This window comes from Cucurbita pepo, chromosome LG12 (assembly GCF_002806865.2).
Source record: "Cucurbita pepo subsp. pepo cultivar mu-cu-16 chromosome LG12, ASM280686v2, whole genome shotgun sequence".
In the NCBI taxonomy this organism is placed as follows: Eukaryota; Viridiplantae; Streptophyta; class Magnoliopsida; order Cucurbitales; family Cucurbitaceae; genus Cucurbita; species Cucurbita pepo.
Window position 1 is genome coordinate 1,828,223 of NC_036649.1, and position 20,948 is coordinate 1,849,170.

A 20,948-nucleotide genomic window follows, 5' to 3' on the forward strand; every position below is an offset into this window, starting at 1 on the left:
GATGAAGCTTATGAATTATAGCTCTCGGTATAAAGGGTAACACAAGTTTATTTATTTGTTTACATATTTTTTTTTTAAGCAGGAAACGACGTCGTTAAGCTTATGTGTTGGAAGATTTGTCCAATTTCACTCTAAAATTCTAATTTTATTAAATTGGACCTATTGCAATTTTAACCTTACCTTTTAAATTTATTTTACTTCAAATATAATTTTAAATATTCAAAAAGTATATTGCAAGGCTAAACTAATAAAAATAATTTTGAACTCTAAATAATACCCTTTTTTACATTTTTAAAAATCACTGTTTAACATGAACTTACAAAATTAACATTAAAAATTTAGAGATCTATTAAATGTCAGACTATTTTTATCCTTAAGATTATTTATTTATTTATTTTTATAAAAGTAAAAAGATATTAAGGATACTTTTAAAATTTAATGGATATTCTAACTGTACTAATTATTTTGAACCATTTTTAAAATTTTAAACATGCTAAAAAAAATTAACGGTAAGGATTTATTATTGATTTTTTTTTAAGATTATGAATATTTTTTAGATTAAATATAAAATCGTTGAGCATTTTTATTAATTTAGCGAAAATTATCTACTATAATTTACATAAAATAAATAAATAAATAACAGGATAACGTAATAATATAAAATATAAAATTTAAATTAAAAAAAAAAAAAAAAAAAAAAAAAAAAAAAAAAANTAGTATTTTGGTCAAATTTCTAAACAAAAAAATTGACAACAGAATTTTGAAAATTTCACAATCAATTAGCTGTCGTCCAAACTACTCTCTCTCTATATATAAACAATATTGTCGTATTTTTTCTTTGATTTAAATTAATTATTACATTTAAACAAACTTTATAAATTTATTATTTAGAATTTTTTTTATTAAATTTGATGAAATATAAATTATATTTTCTACGGAATAAAATTTAAAAAACTAAATACTTAAAAAATATTAATAATAAAATACTTTTTTTGGGGGTTTTATTTTCATTATTCATTTTTTGGGTATGATTTTAAGAATAAAAGTAGTTACAAATCAAAGTTTAAATAATTAATTTAATTATAAGAGATTAGCTAACTTAATATAATTAATTTAAATTATATATTTTTAGGTGTGGGTGGCAACAAATTAAAGGCTAAAAGTCTTGTTATTAGTGGGTGCCAATAAATTTCTTCACATTTAAAAAAAAAACAAAAAACAAATCAAACCGATAATCCAAGCGCGTGAAGGTCAAGTGGCAACCTTGTAATTAACAGGAAACCCAGTGGCATTTCTGTATAACCCTTGACCTTATATGGACGAACCACATTCACCCCCGTTCCTCTAGAAACCAACGGAACTTCTTGGTAATCATCATCCAAAATGGGAATCTCACGCGTTTCTGCTCTCATTGCTGCGTTCGTCGTTCTCGCTGCTCATTTTCTGATTTCATCGGCAACGGCCATCGATTTCTCCGGCGACAACGAGATTCTCTTTGCTCCGACTAAATCCGAGTGCCGAGGCTCAATCGCTGAGTGCTTTCTCGCTGGAAACAATGACGATTCCGGCTTCGGAATGGAGTTCGAGATGGACTCTGAAATCAATCGCCGAATTCTAGCGACTACTCGCTACATCAGCTATGGTGCTCTGAGGAGGAACAACGTTCCTTGCTCCCGCCGCGGCGCTTCTTACTACAACTGCCGTCCAGGCGCTCAGGCGAATCCTTACACCCGTGGTTGTAGCGCCATTACTCGCTGCCGAAGTTAATTTCTCGCTTCGTTCTTTTTTGGATTTAGATTCCTCGCCGTATTCTATCGGTTAGTACTTCTTGTGTTTATACTAAATATACATGTCGATCGAGTAATAAAATCCATACTGATGATTGAAAATGTAATTTAAATCTGTTTCTCCGAGTCTTCTACATGTTTTCCTTCATTTTTTTGTTATTTTCGTGACTGATTCTGGATATTTCCAGAAACATTTGTTCTTGCTTGCGATTGCCAATACAGTGATAGGAAGAAACACAGTATTCGTATAAATTGATGGTTGATTATTGCTGAATTTGCAGGTCACTATTTGAGTTCTTCATTTTTTATATAATTTTCTATTTGTTTTAGTTGGATGAATTTTTGGCTGTCACATTTGGGCTATCTGAATCGATGCAGATTTTTTATTTCACCTCTGATTTTTTCTAATCTGAACAGAATGTTCATACTTCCCAAAAATAGTAGTCATTGATTTTAATTTTATACTCTTAAAAGATACATTCCTTGGCCACAATTTTTTTTCATATGAACATTTTCCAAATTCTAAATAACCTGTGAAGACTACATAGTTTTCTTTTCTAGTTTAACTAAAATAAATTAAATATGAAAGAAAACTCCTTATGAACATAGTCTACAACCGAAAAAATGAGTTCAATCAATGATTTTCATGGTACAAAATTATTAAAGTTTGTTTGAAATTACGGTAAGAATGTTGGAGTGAAGAACAAGCTTATAAAAAATATTCATATTATTTTAAAAATTTGTAATAAGATTCATAAACGTTTCCAAAACTACCGTTACAACATTGAAAAATATATATAATCTAGCTCTATATATATATATATATTCTTTTTAAGAATGAATTATGAAGAAAATCCAAGCATGTGAACGTTGGAGTAGAAGTAGCGATAATAACGAAAACTCCAACGAAGAGTGATTAAGAGGCAGGCCAATTGAGTTAGCGTCACATGGCGGTCACTGAAAGGCATTTGCAATCGAATTCGATCCTCGTCTGTAATGATGGGATCTTAGCTTTTCTGTTGGCCGGTTATTGAGCGCCTTATATATATCCCTGTCGTTTTAGCATCCGTGAATCCCTCCCTTTCTTAAAGGTATGTTTGGGGTTGGACCACCACCACGTTGTGGGACCCACTTCATGTTTTTTTTTTTTTTTTTTAATTTTGACATTAAAATTTACCCGTTTAAATTATGGCGTACCGTTACATTTCCACTTTCGGCATCGGTATTAGATAAAGTCGAGTATTATTATTATTATTATTATTATTATTATTTTATTTAAATTGAATTCGATTTTTAGAGGTAAAAAAAGTTTTTGTGATTTATAATTTTTTTTTAATTCGTTTCATTTAAATTTTGTGTTAAATTAATAAAAATACCTCTAAAAATGTTTGAATGATACCTTAATTTTTTTAGTTTTTTATCTTTTATCTTTCAAAAATAAATTTAAAAATTACCATGGAGGGTGACACGTTTTAAAATCATGAGGATAACGACGATACATAACAATCTAAAGTACACAATATCTATTAGCAGTGGACGTGATCTGTTACAAATGATATCAGAGTCACGGACACTAACCGGTGTGCTAGGGAAGATGTTGGACCCCAAAGAGGTGGATTGTGAAATCTCTCATTGGTTGAAAGATGGGAGCGAGACATTTATTATAAGCGTGTGGAAATCTCTCCCTAGTAGACACATTTTAAAATCGTGAGACTGACAACGATATGTAACAGGTTGAAGTGGATAATATCTACTAGCGGTGAACTTGAGCCGTTACATTAAATTTTTCGTCAACTGAAATAGTTTCTTGAACTTTGCAATTCACGCGTTGAATTGCATGCCAATAATATTTAAGTATGATTAATCATCAAGCTTGAGCCAATGAACTTGTTTGTCTATTTATATTTTTCCTGTCATGTATGGAGAGCGTTGATCTTAAATGATCTATGCCTAACTCGCCAATTAAAGTTAAACCCAAATAGGTTTGGATGTTTTAGTGTTTGTGAATTTTGGGTTCACACGACAAAAAATCACTTGATACCAAAGTATTTTTTCTATCGTATCATTGGTATCGGGCTTAGGCTCTCAATTGGATATACGTGTCAAAAAGTATGACGAAGAAATTGAGGTTTTGTTAGACAATGAGTTTTAGAATAAAAAGTTAACGGTTCACGTTTTTTTACGGAAATTAGGGAGGAGATAAGGAATTTTGGAATCAACACTTTGTCGTGGAGCAGTCGTCTTTAAATTTATTTAGAATAGAAACAAACAAAAGTTAACGTTTCACAACCATACGTTTAAGCTAATATGAAGATATTTACGACACGTTTTTACTTGTCTAGATCCAACGTCAATAAAAGCAAATCTTGTTTATAAAGTCCTTACCTTACTTGAACACATAATAGTAAAGGAATCTATATATAACGACAATAATAATAATAATATATATATATATATTATTTATTTTTTTTAATGTGAGATTCTACATCTTTATAAAGGGTGTGAAAAACTTCTCACCAGTAGATGCGTTATAAATTTGTGAGGCTAACAGCGATACATAATAAGCCAAAACGGACAATATTGGCTAACAGTGGACTTGGGCTACTTACAAATGGTATCAGAGTCAGACATCGATTGGTGTGTCTACGAGGGACGCTAGCTGCCAAGAGGGTGGATCGTGAGATCCCACATTGGTTGGAGAGGGGAACAAAATACTTCTTATAAAAGGTGTGAAAAATTTCTCCCTAGTAGACGTGTTTTAAAATCGTGAAGATGACGACGATACGTAACGGGTCAAAGTAGATAATATCTGCTTACATTTAATCTCGAACAGAAATGACGGTATAGATACTTCAACGTTCTCATAAATCTATCAACTTCGTCTAGCTCAAAGTAAAAAAAAGTTATTGACGGAGAGCGTTATTGAATATAAGAGATAAGCTAAGATAAACACAACTCAACGAGACTAGAATCTATCGAAATTAGGGTATTGAAGACAAGTGAAAATGATTTGTTGGAACAAATTGAGACTCATTATTATAAGAGGAAGGGAGAATTTGCTTTCCAACCAATCCACTACGGCCACGTGGGTCCTACAAAGCATCGGATTCTCTCATTGAGCGACACGTCACTTCCAAGTCTAAAATTTCAACGGTGTACTACGCAAACATCCATCTCAGCGTCCACATCAAAACAAAACCCAGAAGCACGCGAGGAGCACGTGACCACCCCTTTTGAATCCATCGTATCAAGTTCCTTCACTAAACGATTCTCTCTCAAAACTTTTTATTTTTTTCAAAATATATAAGACTCTGGTAAAAAGGTTTAGAATATTAATTCCTATGATTTAAAAAAAGATTATTTAAATAAAATATTAAAATAAATAAATAAATAATATAATTTTTTTATATAGTTATATTTTGTTATTTATTTTTTTAATTATATAATAAATAAATAAATAAATAAATAAATATATATATATATAGAAATTAAAGATTTTCATTTAACTCGTGGAACTAGGCTACACAGGATCCACTGCATGAATGAAGAAGATTTATCCCAATTAACTAAATATGCTCGGAGATAATGATTATATATTTTATATAATTAAATAAATGTATTTTTAAACATGAAATACGATAGTATTGCAATTTGATTATATTATATTTTTATTAATAAAATATTATTGAATTTATTAAGGTATTATTTTAATATAAATTATATTAGAAAATAGACGCTATTTATTACAAGTTATTTAAAAGAATATATATATTTAAAAAAAAAAAAAAATATATATATATATATATATATATATAAAAGAAAATTTTCATCATTTACATAACTATAATATAAATGTCCATAAAGGAAGGGAAATCTAATACTCATCCAAATAATTTAAATAAAAAACAAAGCAAAAAAAGAAAAACAGTCACAGTATAAAAACTGGCCTTTAACGCCACTCAGTTCTCTGTTTCTCTCTGCCGGGCGGCTGCTTCTGTAAGATTTCCAAAAACCTTTTCGTTTCTCTCTCAGAAACCCTAATTCTCCTCCGGACGGCTTTCACTGCTGAAACGTCGACTCTGTGCGATCCATTTTTTGGAGTGAAGATAATTTTCGGCTTCAGGTTTTGCATTAATGGAGGGCTCTTTAGGGCAAAAACACAAGCCTCAGGAGTTCACTTTGGTTTCGATTTCTGAGCTTGCTTCTTCGTCTTCCTCCTCGTCATCGTCGTCCGCGCCGGTGGTTGCTCGGTTTGGCGGCGATTCCGGTGCGGCGGAGCTTCGGTTACGGCAGGAGACCGATTCCGATGACATTTCTTTCGATCTCCGGACTACTCAGGTTCTGTTTTATTTGTGATGAGTTTGCTTATCGTGATTGTTGTTGTTGTGTATGGGAGAATTTGGAAGACATAAAGACGAGAGAATAAAAGACCTACTTTTTGTTTTATTTCTTCTGTTTATCGGTTCTGCATTCTTTCTTGACTAGTGCTCGGTTTGCTTTATGAATGAGCTTAACGACGTACATTTTCCATTCTTAGAAACATTGTGTGTTGAAAAGAATGTATATAAAGGATTTAACATACCATAACCTAAACATTTAGCTTTTAAGTTCAATGATGATTTACTACGGTACGAAAAAGCACGGGGCAGTTCGAATGACTTGTACTTCATGAGTTAATTAACACTCTAACTTACGCGTGCGTGTTTAAGCGTATATATAAAAGATTAGGTATACTTGAACTTTTGTTAGCTTAAGTTTTTAGTTTAGTGGTGAATTGATGGTAGCGACCATTTTAGAGAATATAATATGATTAACTTTTATATTTCTCTTATGTCTTCAGATATTTCGGCTAAGCCCTGTTCAGTCAGTTTGCATATCAGAAGGCGATGCCGGTAAAGAGGTAAGAAGGGTAGTTTTATGTGAATATGCCGAAACCATACCTTCGAGGCTGCGAATATATGTCTGCATGCTCTTATTATTTTGTTCAATTCTGCCATTTTTTGTATGTTGCTTACCTTACGAATCTGTACTTGGCATTAGTGATTTAGTATTGGTATAATTTAACACGCTGAAGAACGAAGCACTGTTCATTGCTTGTGTTATTGAATAGTTTCGCTTTTGAAACAGAAATCTCATTCCAGAGGAGTTACCCTTCTATTTAGAAATGAGGAAGAGTGCAGTGCATTTCATTCTGCTTTTGATAAGAGGAAGAAGGATGATATTGTCCAAGGTAAGTTCACCCCGAATGTTGCAACTCTTTGCGAACAAATTTATTGATGTTTTCATTGTGAACACGTTACTGAAGTTATCATTTTTCTACATCCAGGCTCCCATTTGCCAAATGGTGCAATTTCCTCCTTAAAAAGCAGGTTTGATGACAAAATAGAATCATCCTCTTCAAAGATGTACTTCCACTACTACGGACAACTTTTACATCAACAAAATATGTTGCAGGATTATGTGAGAACAGGTAATATAATTTAGCTGTTGTTTATCTTGCAATTTTGTTTTGTGGACCAGTTTCTTAATTTTTTATTCAAACGTCTTATTATCATTATTATCATTGTATTGATAGCTTAAACAATGGCATATGCGTTACCTGCCCGCACGGTCACATTATACATATTAACAGAATTACATGGTATGTTAACTTTGGCAGTCTTTTGCTGATTCAGGAACATACTATGCAGCAGTAATGGAAAATCGTGCTGACTTCACCGGTCGTGTGGTTGTTGATGTTGGTGCTGGTAGTGGTATTTTGTCATTATTTGCCGCTCAGGTACTCGTGGTTATAGTCGAACTTTTTTTTATCTCTTTGTGTATTTGGTTCCACAGTTCTATAATTAAATGGAAGATCTTATGCCTTGAATCTTCAACAGGCTGGTGCAAAGCATGTTTATGCTGTGGAAGCATCTGAAATGGCCGAGTATGCTCGCATATTAATTTCTGGGAACCCTGCCCTGAGTGAGCGAATTACAGTAAGTTTTTTTAAATCACGTAAAATTCCTTGCAAGTATCATTATTTGCCATTTTTTTATGTTATAGTCATGTTCTCTAATTCAAAACTCAGGTAATAAAGGGCAAAGTTGAGGATGTTGAATTACCTGAAAAAGCCGACATTTTAATCTCTGAGCCAATGGGTGAGAGCCGTTATCAAATTGTCTTTCATTTTCAGATTATCTTGGGAGATTGTGTAATTTTTTAATGACCTTAAAACTTTTAGCTATTTACTCTCGAAAACGGTATAACCCCCAAATGAAAAGGTTCAAAAGTTTAGTTCAATCCATCCCCATTCCTCATTGTTCTTATTTTCTGTTAGGCACCCTATTGGTCAACGAAAGAATGCTGGAATCGTATGTGATCGCCAGAGATCGTTTTTTGAACCCAAATGGAAAGATGTTCCCCACAATAGGAAGGTAAACTAGCAGTAGAAAAATTTCATCGGGCACCCTTCTTGTCTTATATGGTTAGGGTAAAAATATGATCTCAAAGTTATCCTCATCGTCATGTAAGGAGACGACAGTTTTGAATTTGTATTCGGTGTTTAACTAATACTTCATGACTTCAACATACAAGTCGGTCATTGTATTATCATGGTTTATTTGAATGCGTCTTTATCTTCTCGTTTTCTTGTACTTTTAAGTGCTTGTGAATCATTTATACATATTATTTTGTGTTCTTATGAGTTATAATGTTCCCCATGTAGGATTCACATGGCACCTTTCAGCGATGAATATCTATTTGTTGAAGTAGCTAACAAGGTGAGACTTTTGATGAACATCCCAAGACCTTAGTTTACCCTTTCTGCCTCTTAAGCGTAAAATTGTTTTCACTTTGGTCTCTGAGAACGATTTCTAATCAAGATAACTGAAACGTATCCTTTTGGTCTTTCCTACCGTCTTCTTTTGGTCACTCGTGAACAAACTAAACTTGATATGTTCTTTCTTGTAGGCTCTCTTTTGGCAGCAACAAAACTATTATGGTGTTGATTTGACAGCCTTGCACGGATCGGCGTTTCAAGGCTATTTTTCTCAGGTTTGCATCACTTTCATTTACTTGAAAACGAAATCGAAGGCCATTTATAATTTAGATCAAATTTTGACGATAAAACTAGTCCGTTACTTAGGATTTGGTCCGATACCTGAGGATTTCTGGATGACAGCGACGGAAATTTCATCTGTAAATGATGGATTAATGTGCATTTGTTCTCTATGATGTACTAGCAGCATCTCATTCCTGTTTCTGTTGTTTCAACTATGCATCCATAATACTCTATTTCATATTTCATACAGCCAGTGGTGGATGCTTTTGATCCAAGATTATTGGTGGCCGCTTCAATGTCTCATGTTTTGGACTTCACAAATATCAAGGTACTAATATCCCCTTGACCTAGAACTTGTATTTTTCTTATTAATTCAAATATTTCTTGTATTTTTGGTCTTTTGTTTACGAATAATTTTCTCTTTTTACATAATTATGAGATTGGCTGGGGAATATAAATTCTTTCACGTGTCATGGAAGGGAATGAGTGGATTGATTCAATCAACACATTGTTTTAAGGAAAATTTTAAAATCGAAACCGATCAATTTCATCAAAACAGATGCTGAAATGAACGACCGAAAACCAACCAACTATTTTAGTTTTTATATTTCTAACAGCCGAACCGATCGTCCGGGTTCCACCTGTGGGTTTTATTATTCTTTTTCTCATTATTAATTTTTATTTTTTAACTATATGGCTTGAAATGAACTCTGATGGGGAATCACTCTTAATATCAGGAAGAGGAATTGTATGACATAGATATTCCTCTGAAATTCGTTGCTACTGTGGGTGCCAGAATACATGGATTAGCCTGCTGGTTTGATGTATTATTTAACGGCAGGTAACTGTTTGGGTTTGAGTTAAAATTTTGGCTACGGCTATTACAAGTTTGAATGCTTATGAACAACTTCATTCTACAGCACTGTGCAGAGGTGGCTTACTACTGCCCCCGGTGCACCGACAACTCATTGGTACCAGTTACGTTGCGTGCTTTCCCAGCCGATTTATGTCATGGCAGGACAGGAAATTACTGGCAGACTTCATATGGTTTCTCACAGTGCTCAGAGTTACACCATTTATTTGACTCTATCAGGTTGATTTCTTATTCCTCACATTTTTGGTTCCTTGGTTTGTCTTTTGAGCTTGCTGCTAACTAAGACTGCTGTATAGCCAAAATGTGGGGCCCTGGCGCCGAGCAAGGAGGAATACTTCAGTCGTCCTCGTGCAAACTCGACCTTAAAGAGCCTTACTATAGAATGTCCCAACCACAAGCCTACCCTGTGGCTCAAGATCAGCAACAACACCCGCTGATGCAACCGCAGGTATTTCCAATCTTCTCGACGTCGTCGAATGTTTAACTTAAAAAAAAACAAAAAAAATGTTCGTTTTGGCTGAAACGAACTGAATTGTTCAAACAGGACTTATCCATTCAACCCCAGGATTTGGAAGACGCTGATCTGATGCTACAGGCATCGCCTAACTCTGGGGCTCCGCTCAATTCACTGATAGATAACATTTAAGCGACGGGGCATGTTTGAGGTTGGTGACGGGACACTAGTTTGTGTTTTCTTTGGTGACGAGACCTCCGCAGAAGTTGTCGATGTTCACCTTTAATCTCCAACAGGCAGTGAGGCTACCATTGATTATGCTTCCACAGTGAGATTATTCAAATACGTTAAACAATAATCATATCTTGTTTGCTGCAATTTTTCCCTCCTTTGCAATATTATTTGGAGGCTTTTCAATGTTTTGCCTGATGATTGTAACGATTGGATTTTTTCCACCCCCTTAGGGATTTTTACTAGAATGCTGTTTAAGGGAAATATTAGGTTGATTTTCTTTAGAATAATGTCTCATTTTGCATTTTCAAAAAAAAAAAAAAAAAAAAAAAAAAAAAAAAAAANCAAAAATCAGTACGATCGTTCAAGGAACTGAAAAATCTCAATCTCGCTCAAACCGATCCGAACCGGTTGTTGGTTTTGTTTGAAACTGGATGGATGGTCAATTTCAAACGACAATTGGATTATTTCTCATAGCATCTTATACTATACTGTTGGGGTTGAAATTGTATGCTTTAGCTCGTTACATCTTGCCACAATGGGATATTTTCCTCTTAGTAATTAATTATTAACGGTTTTAATTCTAACCGGTCATTAATAGTTTAATTTAAAATCAACTAAAAGAGTGGGAAGGTTAAAAAAGATCAATATTTAAGTAAAAGAAAAAACCAAAGGAAAACCTAATTATAAATTAATTATAAATTAAATTTATAGTTGATGAATAAATGAAAATTAGCACTCGTTTCAATTTATTATTAACTTTTATTTTAAATACTTAAATAAATTAATAATAAATATTGAAAGTTCACTTAAAATTTTAAATTTAAATAAAAAAAAGAATATGTAAAATAGATTACTTTTTTAATAAACCAAACTCAAAAAAAAAAAAAAAAAAAAAAAAAAAAAAAAAAAAAAAAAAANAAATGTTGAAATGGGCCTATAAATTAAAAGTATTTGGGCTACTATTTTTGGGTTGGGCTTGGGCTACTCCTGAATTTGATACTTCAAAAATGTTGAAATGGGCCTCAGGCCCATCATAGGAAGCAAGCACAAGCAACCCTTGCGCCATTACTTACCAGAAATTCAAACCTCGTTTCACAAGCTTCCTTCCCCGCTGGTTATGGCGGGTACGTGCGGCTCCGCTGTTTCTTTCTCCATTCATTGCAACAAATTCACCATTTGCAGCACCAAGCCATTGCTTTCAGTTTCAGCTTCCATTTCCATTTCATCTCGTTCGAGGCTCACAAGAAGAAAAAATCACTTGCGCATCAAAATCCTCAAAACCCTAACTAAACCTCCTCCGTTCACTGTCTCTCCCATTCCTCCGCTAATCGACTCTGAAACTCCGATCGTATCGCCGGAAATCTCAGGTCCTGCAGGCGTCGAGACCGAGGTGTTATCTCCGGCGGAATGTTGCCCTTCCTCCACTACCACGGACGGTGAATCTCGACTCTCCGAGAGCTCGGACACTGCCTCGTTGCTTAATTTTGATGTTGCCAACTTTTCTTTGGGAAGTTTCGTCAGGTTTGGCGTTTACTTGCTTGCTCTTTTTGCGTTTCAGACAATCTGTACTGTGTGGGTTTTAGATTATGGTAATTCAATTAAGGAAGATAAGAACTCAGATAAAGATTTGAGTATTAGAAGCAAAAGCGTAAAAGAAGTGTTGTTGAATGGAAATGAGAGAATCGTTCTTGGAAATTTCGGGTCTAAAACGAACGAGTTGGTTTATTTGGACGAATCGAAGATGAGAGACAAAATTGAAGAGATCAGGTTGTTGGCTAGGAAAGCAAGGAAAGAGGAGAAATATCAAAAACCTGATGATTTAGGGGAGGGCGACATGGAGGGTAGAAATGTAATTTCCAGGGCTAGGATTGGTATTGATAAAGAGATTGATGCTCGACTTGTTAAGTTACAGAAGAGGCTAAATTCTAACAAAGATAGGATACCGGATTCACCAGTAAATTTTTTGTTCAAGTCTGAGAATGTTGAGGAAGCCGCCAAAAGGAATGATTTCAATGATGAAGAAGAACGGAATAAGAGTCTAATATATAAGAAAAAGTTGCAATTCAGAAACTCTAATGGTGATAGAATGAAGAAGCCTAAGGGGTTTCAAGGATTTGCTTCTAATGGTAAAAAAAGTGGCTCAAATGGCAAGGCTATTAACAAGGGAGTGAAGGATGCCGAAAAACGAGTAGCTAACGGAATCAAGTATAGCGATCCCAAGATGTTCGAAGACGATAGCACGAATTTGGGCAGTGACAAATCTGTATTGCTACAGAAAAACGATGGAACGAATTTGGATCTCGATATTAAGGGTTCGAGTTCAAAGAAGAAATCAAGTAATGGTAATGTCTCTGAATTACAAGATATTGTTTTCAATTAATTGTATTTGGATCTTGAAATGGTTGTTGTTCAGAACTTTATATTTGATAGTTAGAACAAATAATTATGGTTTGTTTCTCAAGTTTTTAGGTGCCGTTCAGGAGACTTCTTCAGTGGAGATCTCGAAGTCACAGAATTTAAAAGATGTAATGGAGAAAAGATCTCCTTCGAGGGCTGATTCATGGTGGATGAATCTTCCTTATGTTCTAGTAAGTTAGAAAATATACTTTGTTTTCTGTACTTATTTTCTTCTTGATGGCATGATTTTAATTTATGAAGACACTAAGCATAATCTGTGAGATCTCACCTCGGTTGGAGAGGAGGGTGTAGAAACCTCTCTCTAACAGACGCGTAATGGGGAAGCCTGTAACAGAAAGCCCATCTACTAGCGGTGGGCTTAGGTTGTTACAAATGGTATTAGAGTCAGACATTGGGCGATGTGCCAGTGAGGACGCTGGGCCCCCAAGGGGGGTGGATTATGAGATCCCACATTGGTTAGAGGGGAACGAAGCATTACTTATAGGAGTGTTGAAATCTCTCCCTAATAGACGTGTAATGAAGAAGTCCAAAAGGGAAAACCTAAAAACCTTGAGGGGAAGCCTAGAAGGGAAAGCCCAAAGAGGACAGTATTTGGATGAGTACCGGTTCCGCTGCGTAACTCTGAAAGATGCGTTTTAAAACCATGAGGCTAACGGCGATACATAACGGTCCAAAACGGACACTATCTGCTAGCGGTGGGCTTGAGCTTGGGCTTGGGCTGTTACATAATTTGAATTATGAGCTTATTGTTTTAGTCGTCAATCTCAATTCAAAATTGACTAGTCACACACTTAGCATAACAAATATTTCAATGGAGTTATTTAGGTTTCGTTTGATAATGCATTCGTTTCGAGGTTTAGGCTTGTTTCTTCCCAATTTCCTTATCATATTTTCGTTTTTGTACCAGAAACATTTGAATTCGTAATTTACTTTTAGTTTTCAATATTTATTAAATTTCAAAAATAAAATCCAAATCGTTATCAAACGAAACCTTAGTTCTTATTTAACCTTCTTAGATGACTGTAGTCCGAAATTCATTAGAATTTTGGATGAAAGTTAGGACCTACGATGGCCTTTTAGTCGATATTAATTAAATAACTAATTATGTTTCAAAGAATTATCTTTAAACCCTATGATCTTTTTTTCTTTATGTTTAATTATAAATTTTAACATCAAAATGTATCCCATCACAGGTTATTTTTATGCATCGAGGTTCTGAAGATGAAGAACATGGAGGACTTTTCACCTTAAGGATTCCTTCCAAGACACAGGATATTGAGGAATATACTACATATACAGTTGCTTTTGAACACCATGTTGATGCAAATAACTTCTGTTATCTTCTGGAATCATTCTTTGAAGAGCTCGACAATTTCACAACCGACGTCGTTCCTCTGCCAACAAAAGTAAGAGTTCTAAACTTCAATATTACGATATCTATAGTTTCCCTGCTTCGATACGAAGTAAATTAGTATTTGATAAATTTCAACTTTAGGTTAAAGTGTCAACTTAGATCAAAATATTGCATAATGTTATGTCGATATTTATTTTCGTAGTTTCGTAAGATGGTTAATTAATTTTTTTTTTTATGTATAATGATTTGATTTAAGGTATATTTAGTTGATGTGTACCAATCAATGTGCTTGGTGATGATGTTGTCATACCCAAGTAGCTTCAGTTGATTTTAGTGATGAGTTTCGTTTTTTTAGTTTAACAATTGTGGGTGTGGGAGTGAATCATCAACGTTTTGGATGATAATTACGTAATTGGTGCCTTATCAACTAAGTTATGCTCGGATTAGCGAGTTTGTTTGTTTTTTTTTGTTCTTGACTTTTGAGATGGTAATTGTTTAATTGGTGCCTTATCAACTTAGTTATGCTCGAATTGTGGATAAGTTTGTGGTTTGTTATATTTTTTTGGTTTCTGCATACCGTGTAGAACGCTTATATTCTTGCTTGGTGCTTCTTAGGAACTCGAGAAGGTCATAAAATCACATACAAGTAAAATGATTGTTGTGAAGAAGGGGCAATTGCAGCTCTATGCTGGTCAACCGTTTTCTGATGTCGAGATGGCTTTGTATGCATTAGTCGAGCGAAATGAGAATGTTATTTCTTTACATTCGAGATAGGGACGTTCGGTATCACGGTCAATCTATTGCAAATGCAGCCATCGAACCGTACCGAAGATGGGGAAAATTTGCAACGGAAGATGGAGTGTAGGCACCATTTCCTTGGATTCCATGGTGATCTAATTAGATCAGGAGAGTTAAATTTAGAACTGAATTTTCACTTCACCCCACATGGCTTTTCTTCATGATGTATGATATCTTGATATTTTTCTCTTTCTTTATAGAAATCTTGGTTTCTTAGATGATGAATATAGATTATGGAAGTTTCAACCCCAACAAAGCTGGTTTTTATGTCGGGAAGCGAGGTCTATTTAATCTCGAGGGTCGGGTCGAAGGTTTGTGGAGATCCATCTTGAATGAGGTACGGAATTTTCGTTTATATGAAAAATGGGAAGAGGATGTAGAGAAATTTCTCTCTATTATTAGTTAAATTAAATGGGCTGGAGATCAAATTATATTTTCTGTCATAGCTATGCCTTACTTTTTTACTATTCTTAGTGATAATATTGAATTTATTAGAAATTTTATATTTTTTTTAATAAACAATATATTGAAAAATAAAAAATTGTTCATTACATTTTTTTAACAATTAAATATATTTTAAAAAATATAAAGAAAATAGGAAAAAATTTAGACTTTCTCGTTTGTATATCCATTGTTGGTTATCGAGCCCACAAAATTTTAAAGTAACAATAATAACAAAACCGTTTCGTATCTAACTCAATCTTTCTTCCGGTTCTTGAGTACCGAAGAAAGTCTGGAAATCTTAAAAGGTAAGTAATTAATGTATATTCGACATAGGTACCCTTTTAAAATTTATTGAACAAATAATAAATAAAATTTATTGAACAAATAATAAATAAAATTTATTGAACAAATAATAAAAACTAAATTTTAGAAGAAAAAAAATTAATAATTAAAAAAAATCCTTTTTCATTCTCGATCACTTATCAGATATATTTATATATATATATGTGTGTATATATATGTGTATACATATATATATAGATATGTATGTGTATGTATATATAGATATGTATGTATGTAATTGTGGAAGAATTTATGGGAAAGGACAAATTTGAAAAGTGATAGAAAAAACCCCGCTTGAATTCAAAGGGACAGATGGCGTAAGCGAGAGACGAGGTGGCTGTGGGAAGCTTTCTTCCAAACAGAGAACCAACAGCATCAGGACGAACGAAATCGAAACATTTTCAATCAATCAATTTGGATTCTCCAGTTTTGTAGATTCAGACGTCATTCACTTCTTCTCCCAAATCTCTTCCTCCCAACTGCGGATTCCGATTTCAATTTCTGCATCTCATTCAATTCCCAGTTTCTCTTTCAATTTCCTCGTCTCTTCCCACTTTACTCTCTCCTCTGCTTGATTCCGTTTCTCAGTTCTTATTTTCTTCAATTTCTGTTTGAAATTCATCTCCGTTTGTTCCTAATCCTTGACATTTAGGGTTTTGCCGGCTTCTTCGTTCAGCGCAAAAACCCTAGTTTTTGTTCTTCCGAATTCTATTGATGTTTTTTTCTGCCTGAAATGGTTTTCGGTAGATGTGATGCGATCTCGTAGGCGTTTCGTTTCAATCTCCGTGTCTACTAATGGGCGCCCGAACCAACAACCGTAAGCGCGACGACGAGTGTTTGAGCCTTAATCGTTCGTATTCATCTTTGAAATCACCGGATTTTCACGTCTCCAAGAAACCTAAAGTGTCTGCTTTGTCTTTGGATCGGCCAGTTTCCTCATCGAACTATACGGTGGCTAGGCTTTCCCGGTACCCTGAAGAAACTCCGCAATTGCGCCGAGAAGTACACGGCCCTTGCAGAATTCGCAAATTCGGGCTTTCGAAGAGCTTCTATAGGCATTGGGAGTCAAAAAATAATAGCGAGTCGTCGGAACAGTACGCGGCGGGAAATATGTTGTCGTACAACTACCAGATTGCGAAGAATCGTGCAATTGGTGCATTGCGGTCCTTCCCGAAGGATTTCATTGACTTGGATTCAGACTCCGAAACTGAAAGAGGCGCTTCTGGAGATTCGAAGAACGAAGACGGCATCGAGGCAATTAAAGATGATAAACCGGACCAGAGGACTCGTGAGGTTAATACAGTGCAGGAATTGGATGCGAAGATGAAGAATGTTCATCAGCCGTCGACGTCGGTAGTTGTAGATTTGACAAATGCTGATTCGAAGGTTGAAAACGCTGAGGCGATGCTTGGTGCTTTGTCACTGGATCGAGACTTGTCCAGTGTTTCTGCTTACAAGAAGTTGCTTCAGACTGTGGAAAGGCGGACATCGAGATTGAAAAGCTTGGATTTCGAAATCGAGTTGAACGAGAAGCGCCGATCGATTCTTCAATCCCGAACACCAAAGAAGAAGCCTCTTGATGTATGTTTCTTTTCTTCGCAGAGATAGATTAATTTTTGTTCTGGATAATGCAATTTCACCATTTTTATGCTAATCAAAATGTATTCGTTTATCGATCCAGGAGATTCCACAGGAACTTTTTACTCCTCTTACAAAGGAAGAGGAGGCGCAGGTTGAACGTGCGCTCTCTACGAACCGGTACCGTATGATGTTGTTCTTATAATCTTTCATTTTGTTCTTTTGTTTGACGTTTTTTCGTTCATTATTCAGGAGGAGAGTTTTGGTTACTCATGAGAATTCGAATATTGAGATTACTGGGGAAACTTTGCAGTGTCTGAGACCAGCTGCCTGGTTAAACGACGAGGTAGATTTGAAGATTCGATGAAATAGTATCCGATGGATTATGATCTTACCTGAAATTTTCTGTTCTTGAAACCCGTCTTCCTAATTGTTGTATTTATTGTTCTTAGGTGATTAATTTGTATCTTGAGTTGCTGAAAGAAAGGGAAAGAAGGGAGCCAGAGAAGTATTTGAAATGCCATTTCTTTAGTACCTTCTTCTATAAAAAGGTTGGTTAAGCTTTACTTCATTTTCCACTACTTGCACCAATGGATTTGTATGCTAATTTACCTCGAGATGGTCAGGTTTTAGTTGGGTACGTTTCTGAATGTTGTAATAATCAATGATTGGAAATCGAGCTGTTTGACGTGCCTCTATGGTCTACATTTCGATTTACTATACGTGCAACGTTGTTTTTTTTTCCTTGATTCGAGACCCTTTTGATAGTCTGCCTCGTTTTGTGGACTTTATATTTTTGTACGTCCTTGTATCCCTTCGTGTTTTTCTTAATGAAAGTTCAGATATTTGTATAATTGTCGTTTAGTTCAGCCCGTAAACTGTTTTTTAGGGAATTATCGTATGGAAGTGTGGTCTTATTCAAATAGACGTTTATGATGATCTGACTTTAGCTTGTATTTTTCGTTCTTGTAACATTGCTAACAGTTAAATGGAAGGAATGGCTATGATTACGGATCGGTTAGAAAATGGACCAACCCAAAGAAGTTGAAGTATGAACTCATTGATTGTGATAAAGTAATCTTCTGTCCCATTTTAACTCTATTATTCATCTAATCGATGGTGATCGATGGTACGATATTAATTCATTTGTTACTGACCCAATTTAATTACTTGTTTAGATATTTGTCCCCATCCATAGAGAAATACACTGGTGCCTAGCAGTAATCAACAAGAAAGAGAAGAAATTTCAGTATCTCGATTCTCTGAAGGGAATGGATTCTCGTGTTTTAAAGACATTGGTATGCTTTGTATTTTCTCTTCTCTATTTATTGCATCGTTTTTATGGTTCCTGAACTTATTGCGACGGTAGTTGTTTCATTGCGGTACACATCTAGGGTATACTATCTATGTGATTAGTCGTTGGGCGTGAAAATCCTAGTGAGTTGAAATTAGGAACCCTCTCGGTATGTGAACCCTTAATTCGTAGACGCTAAAACTAAAACTTCCAAATTGATTTGATCTCAATCCTAAAGTCTAAGTTAGACCCGGATTACCTTAAGATCTAAGCTCTTGAGATGAAGAATAGTAAGCTTGATCTAAGAGTCTAATATTCCACAAGATGAAGATATGAATTGTGTCACAAAGCTCTCTACCCAACCCGAAAGCAATGTTTTAAAAACCGTTTAAAGCTTAAGCATTGAGGCGAGGAGGCTCTAAGGTCGGCTCTGAGGTGTTTCAAGGCTTACACCTCTGAAGATAAAGGCGTAGGCCTCTCTGCTTATGCTTTGAGGCTAAGAGACATAAGCCTCTAACTTCATTCCACCGGAAATTCCAAGTGTTGGCTTTTGGTACTGAATCGACTATAGATTAGCTTTACATTACAAAATACCCATAAGAGAATCGACTTTAGATTAGCTTTACATTACAAAATACCCGTAAGAGAGTTCGAGGGAAGAATCCAGTGGTAGTGGGCGATTTAATGAGTGCAACCTTCTTTTTTCCTTTGTTTATTATTTAGTGGTATGCGGATAGGAATTCGCTGTTTTCTTTTTTGCTTTTTACGTTCTTGTTTGTCTTTTTTTTGTGGTGCCATACCACTACCACTACCACGGCCACAGCAACCACCTACCCTTTTATTATTGTTTTATGGTTTACAAATTTTCAACAAATATTGTATTATATAAGTTTCTTAATTTTGTTAAATGTTCTTTAAGTTTTAACCACTAATTAAAAAAATTAATGTGTTTCTTCCAGTATTTTTTTCTAAGTTTTCTCATTGATTTTTACTGTATTTTTTGAAGAAAATTTCTCTAGCTTTTAGATATCATGTTTGGTTCTAATTAAACAATGATGTATTTCATACTTTTATGTGAATACTACAATATTAAGAATATAATATTTTACATTTTTTTGATTTTTTTGATTTTTTTGATTTGTTTTTTACTATTTAAAATGAGGTCAACCCATGACGGATTGTTCTTGCATTTATTTGCATATTCTCGAGAATGTTTCTTTTTTTGGGGTATCATTTTCTACTGGTTAATATTTTTTTTGTTATGTAAGTATACGCCTCGTTCTACCAATGCTAACGCCTTGCCTTGCATCTTGTGATTAGAATGGAAGAAGCTTTTAACATGATTTTGTTTTAAAAAACAGAAGATGTTATACCATTTCATCCTTTTGTAATCCCATTTACGAACGTTATAGTGTCAAGTTTTTCCATTATGGCAAGAAGCATAGGAGGTTTGAGAAATTGAGATATTAGCTTTGAGCGTTTTGGTGAACTAGCTGAACTAGACATTCACGATTATTATTTTAATAACGAATGATGTCCGTTTATTTTTTTTTCTTATGACGTGCTAGTACAAGAGAAGGGCGCGCATATGTTTTGGTTGCTCGTTTTGATTATCCTTTTGATTCTATGTACCCAGGCGAGATATTTTGTAGACGAGGTGAAGAACAAGAGTGGAAAAGATATTGATGTAAGTTCTTGGGCACAAGAATTTGTCGAAGACCTTCCCGAGCAAGAAAATGGGTTTGTTCCTTTCAAACTTATATTTCGTTCTTGTAATTTTTTATTTTCACGTCTTTTTACATGCTTCTCAAGATTTTGCACTTTTGTTTCTTGCAATTCTTTCAATTGAAACAGGTTTGATTGTGGCATGTTTATGATCAAGTATGCTGATTTTTATAGCAGAGGCTTGAATCTCTGTTTCAAGCAGGTAAAAAAGATTGTTGAAAGTGTTAATCCACATGCATTCATTTCTAATTCAATTATGAGCTCAAAATAAGATTCAATTCCTTTCTTTCTTTGTTTGTTTCTTGTAGGAACACATGCCTTATTTCCGACGTAGAACAGCCAAGGAAATTTTGAAATTGAGAGCTAACTGATTGAGATCACATTGTAATGTCTCGAAATTTTCTTCGTGTTAGCAGCGAGCGTATAGATCCCGAGATTCTCTTGCACGTTTGAGTGGCAGCAGCTCTAAATTGTATGTTTTGGATTGGATTGGATTGGTTTCGAGTAGAGAATAGATGATGAGTACAAACAAATTTATACGGGAGAGAGGTTGCAGGGCGAAGCATCATCTAGTATTTTTGGTAAGTGAATACTCTCACCCCAT

General features: G+C 34.6%; 4 protein-coding genes across 4 annotated transcripts; all 4 read left to right on the forward strand.

Moving 5' to 3' along the window:
- Window positions 1-1,347: 1,347 nt before the first annotated feature.
- LOC111806550 (protein RALF-like 33) lies at window positions 1,348-2,072 on the forward strand. The gene has a single exon (XM_023691918.1). The coding sequence runs from the start codon at window positions 1,384-1,386 to the stop codon at window positions 1,765-1,767; it is 384 nt and encodes a 127-aa protein (XP_023547686.1). The 5' UTR covers window positions 1,348-1,383; the 3' UTR covers window positions 1,768-2,072.
- A 3,665-nt stretch (window positions 2,073-5,737) lies between these two features.
- Window positions 5,738-10,668, forward strand: LOC111807678 (probable histone-arginine methyltransferase 1.4). The gene is made up of 15 exons (XM_023693501.1): window positions 5,738-6,125; window positions 6,628-6,687; window positions 6,915-7,017; window positions 7,114-7,257; window positions 7,463-7,566; window positions 7,667-7,765; window positions 7,858-7,927; window positions 8,107-8,203; window positions 8,494-8,548; window positions 8,739-8,822; window positions 9,080-9,157; window positions 9,567-9,670; window positions 9,750-9,922; window positions 10,000-10,151; window positions 10,248-10,668. Exons 1-15 carry the CDS (start codon window positions 5,922-5,924, stop codon window positions 10,347-10,349), a joined length of 1,629 nt encoding a protein of 542 aa, XP_023549269.1. The 5' UTR covers window positions 5,738-5,921; the 3' UTR covers window positions 10,350-10,668.
- An 804-nt stretch (window positions 10,669-11,472) lies between these two features.
- Window positions 11,473-15,232, forward strand: LOC111807740. Its single transcript, XM_023693611.1, has 4 exons — window positions 11,473-12,733; window positions 12,861-12,979; window positions 14,003-14,215; window positions 14,779-15,232. Exons 1-4 carry the CDS (start codon window positions 11,509-11,511, stop codon window positions 14,935-14,937), a joined length of 1,716 nt encoding a protein of 571 aa, XP_023549379.1. The 5' UTR covers window positions 11,473-11,508; the 3' UTR covers window positions 14,938-15,232.
- An 816-nt stretch (window positions 15,233-16,048) lies between these two features.
- On the forward strand, window positions 16,049-20,888 carry LOC111807655 (ubiquitin-like-specific protease ESD4). The gene is made up of 9 exons (XM_023693466.1): window positions 16,049-17,328; window positions 17,429-17,505; window positions 17,578-17,671; window positions 17,778-17,876; window positions 18,310-18,399; window positions 18,504-18,623; window positions 20,256-20,359; window positions 20,474-20,546; window positions 20,653-20,888. The coding sequence occupies exons 1-9, from the start codon at window positions 16,543-16,545 to the stop codon at window positions 20,713-20,715; spliced, it is 1,506 nt and encodes a 501-aa protein (XP_023549234.1). The 5' UTR covers window positions 16,049-16,542; the 3' UTR covers window positions 20,716-20,888.
- Window positions 20,889-20,948: the final 60 nt, after the last annotated feature.